General features: G+C 25.8%; 1 protein-coding gene across 1 annotated transcript; it reads right to left on the minus strand.

The window, feature by feature from the left end:
• Window positions 1-847: 847 nt before the first annotated feature.
• LOC107621588 (transcription factor PRE6-like) lies at window positions 848-3,238 on the minus strand. The gene is made up of 2 exons (XM_088484161.1): window positions 2,706-3,238; window positions 848-1,333 (listed from the first exon to the last, which is right to left on the minus strand). The coding sequence occupies exons 1-2, from the start codon at window positions 2,826-2,828 to the stop codon at window positions 1,178-1,180; spliced, it is 279 nt and encodes a 92-aa protein (XP_088340287.1). The 5' UTR covers window positions 2,829-3,238; the 3' UTR covers window positions 848-1,177.
• Window positions 3,239-3,908: the final 670 nt, after the last annotated feature.

Genomic DNA, 3,908 nt, shown 5'->3' on the forward strand with positions numbered 1-3,908 from the left:
AAAATAATAATAACCTAACATCTTTTTTTTTTTTTTAAAATCAACACTACTGTAAATATTTTCTATATTTAATTGTCTTTGTAAGAAATAATCAAAATAGTTAGTCATTAGTCAAGTAGGAAAGTAAGAAGCAACCTTCCAAAATAGTTCCTCAAACAAAGAGGGTTAACTCAAAGTAAAGACCAAAGCATTGGAAAAAAAAAATACAAAAATGCTAAGTGTAAATGAAAAATAATTATTATACATTTGTATAAATATATATAATTTAATTTATTTTTTATATATATTTTATACGAATGATTGATTTTTAATATATATATTTTTAATATACGGTTCAAAAAATGTAAGTCATATATATGACTTAATAAAATTAGTTTAGATTTATTACATATTTTATATCGAAAATTAGCTTCTTGGGTATGTAACCTTATATCGATAAACCAAGAAAATGAGAAAAAAGAAAAAGAATTGAAAAATATGGCATCTCTAAATATGTTATTATATGAGCAACTATATCCATCATTAGTTCAAATCACTTTCACGTCAAACGCTTTGATGAGGACGATCTTTTGAATATTATGTCATTTTATAAACTTGAACCCAACTTTGCCGACAAAATACCTTAAGTAATTAAACACATCACGATGATAATGTTCATGTTATAGCTTCCATTATTAATTAATTAGCATATTCTATTAGATTTGTACTTTTATTATATATTTATTATTATTATATAAAACCATTGATTTAATATTATTATTGATAAACTTGGAATATATTATATATGTGTCTTCCAATTCTCCCACACACGATAATATATATGAAGTCATGAAATAATAAAAAGTAATTAAAACACTTAAATAACTTTAATAAATTTAACAGCTGATACATTTTGGCCCATCTATAAATGAGAGCTATATATAATAATTATAACTATGAGACAAAAGTCCTTAAATTCTCTTATTACAAAACCCTTTTTTTTTTTTCCATACAATAAAAGTGCACTACACCTACCATATAGAGGAGGGGAGGCACACATAATATAACTCATATCAAACTGCACTCTAATTAATTACCACCCTAAAATTGAAATTTAAAGTTAATTAAAGGTACACTCATATAATATATGATCTCCTTGAGTATGGAAAATCATGCATAATTAATAATATTTAAATTTTTATTGGTTAATTAGGCTCCTTATGATGGCAGCTTCAGCACTATCAGCATCAATTGTGGCCAATAATTGAGACAAACGTTCGCTTAAATCATCAACCTCTCTGTGTAAGTTTCTTATATAGTTGCATGTCTCTTGTAGAACCTTAGAAGCTGAAACCTATTCAAAACAAAAAGTCATCATAAAATTAATAATTAACCATGCCCCATCAATAACATGCAATAGTCAATAATCTAAAATTCTTAAAAATAAGAATATTCAAAACTCAATAAAAAAATATCTAAAATACAAATTTAACAAAATTTTATTTTTTGAATTTGTTTGACAATTTACTATAATATTGACTGAAATTAACCGTTTGTTTTTTAGTATTAGTTTATTATTATAGTAAATAGAAAATGTGTATTTATTTAAAATGTACTATGAAGTCCTATTTGACTATATTTGAGGGACCATAGAGCATATAGAGGGAAGTTTCGTTTGAGCAGTAGTTGAAGTAGGTCCAAATCAACCACATGACTGTTATGGAGCAGACACCATTTTATCTCTTTTCCAGTTTTCCACCATCTAGGCTTCTGTGCTGTTTCCTTCTTTTTATTATTTTCTTTCCTTTTTTTACCCTCAAAATCTTCATACACATATGTTCAAGTCAATGTGAACCCCTTGACCCATTATACCTATAGAGATTCCTTTACATTTTTGAATTAAGAAACGATTCTTTATTTTTTGTGTATATTTTAATTCTATTTTTTTATTAATTATTTTTTATATCAAAAGTAAAAACAATAATAATATTTGTCTTTTAATTTTTTAAGAATTATGCTTTTAAAATATGGGGTTATTTGGAATCCTTCTTGAATAATAATAATAATAATAATAATAATAATAATAATATGATTTACATGTGCCATATGAGCCATATGGCATTATGTTAATTGCCCTGCTTCCCTACACAAGCTACCCTTTAATAATTTTTAATTTCCAGAACTTGACAGAATTAGTAAAATTAATTCAAGACCCTCTATTTTTTTTTTGTTGGTTACTTTTTGAAGGAGTCTTTATGTGAAGACCATATTACAAAATATAAAATAGTTCACTTAAATATATATTGTTAAAATATTAAACCATTTAAAATCTCTTAATAAGATATTTTCATAAGAAATCACATTTTCCTATTTCCTAGCTGCATTATACCTAGCATACTTGAAATTAACTACAACTATTTTCTTCAAGCTAAAGTAATATATAATCAATTAATATATGAACCTTTTGAAGCAATATATATATATATATTGGTGAAATCAATTCCATGAATAATTTAATATATATTATTATATATATACAACTTATCCTACTAGCTAGCTAGGTTAGACCAAACATTGTTGAAGTTTAATTTAGTACTATTATTGTATTAATCTTTCATGCATATAGAATTCAAACATAAAAAAACATAGATAATAATGAGAAAGGACATTATTGAAAAATAAAAAAAATGGAAAAAGAATAATAATAATAATAATAATAATAATACCTTATCAGAGCGCCTATCTCGAATCTCAGGAACAAGTTGGCGCAACTTTGAAACAAGTTCGATGATTTGGTCATCGGAGATTCTATTAGACCCTGATTGTTGCCTTGACCTTCTGCTAGACATAATGTTCAATATATATTTTTATATATGTCCCTAAGAAAAAAATATATATTATTTTTGGGCTAATATTATTTGGTCTACGATGATGAATGAATTGAAGCTAGTAAATTATATATAATATAGGTTTTGTGTGATGATGCTTCAGTTTCAGGGTTTTAATATAGAAACTGATGCAAACAGAACCAACCGAGAAGAAGATAGAAGTAGTGTAGGGAATAAATAATTAAAGTGTATATATATTATGATGTAATATATATATAATGGGGTTTGGTTGGGGAGTTTGAATAATTAACGAAAACAAATTTAAAGAGAAAGGATTGTAGTGGAATTATTTAGAGGAGAAGAAGAGAAAAATGGTTTAGTAGTGTAGTTGGATTATAGAAGCTGGTTTCTTATGCAGAAATGGAGAAAGTGATAAGGGAGATATAAATAAAGGAAAGTGAGGGAGTGGATTCAAGGACCACAAGAGAGAGAAAGAGAGAGAGAGAGTACATTAATAACAAGACATTGATGTTGGATGTGAAGAAAACAATTGCCTTGGGAAATAAAGCAATGGTGCTTGATTAAGAAACAATACAATTTTTTTGGCCTTCTAATCATGATTGTTGAACTCACAGTATTAAAGATTAAATAAATACAAAATTTTTTTCATTTTTATATTGTGGAATTAGTAAATTAATTTTGTCAATAGTATTTATTTGTGTGATCTTTTAGACGTGGACAAAAATTTTTAATCTATCACGATTATTATGTTTAGCAGATGAAACATGGATAGAAATATTGTGTTTAAAGATATTAAATTAGTGTATTTTTGTGTCTATCATAATAAAAAAAACATAAGCAGAGTTTGTTTTTTGTATACATGTCTATCAAAACATAGACACGGAAGTGCACAAGAGTACATGTATGGTGTTTGTTTACGAAGACAAAAATGATAAAAGACACGGTTATACACAAGCACCCATTAAAAACATGTATTTTGTGTTTTTCTAAAATGTTGAGACATTAATTTTTAACTTAAGACACTAATTTCTTTTATAATTTTTTGTCATATCTAACTTACCAAGATATAAAATCAGTGTC

This window comes from Arachis ipaensis, chromosome B10, assembly GCF_059453495.1.
Source record: "Arachis ipaensis isolate K30076 ecotype BB chromosome B10, ASM5945349v1, whole genome shotgun sequence".
Lineage (NCBI taxonomy): Eukaryota > Viridiplantae > Streptophyta > Magnoliopsida > Fabales > Fabaceae > Arachis > Arachis ipaensis.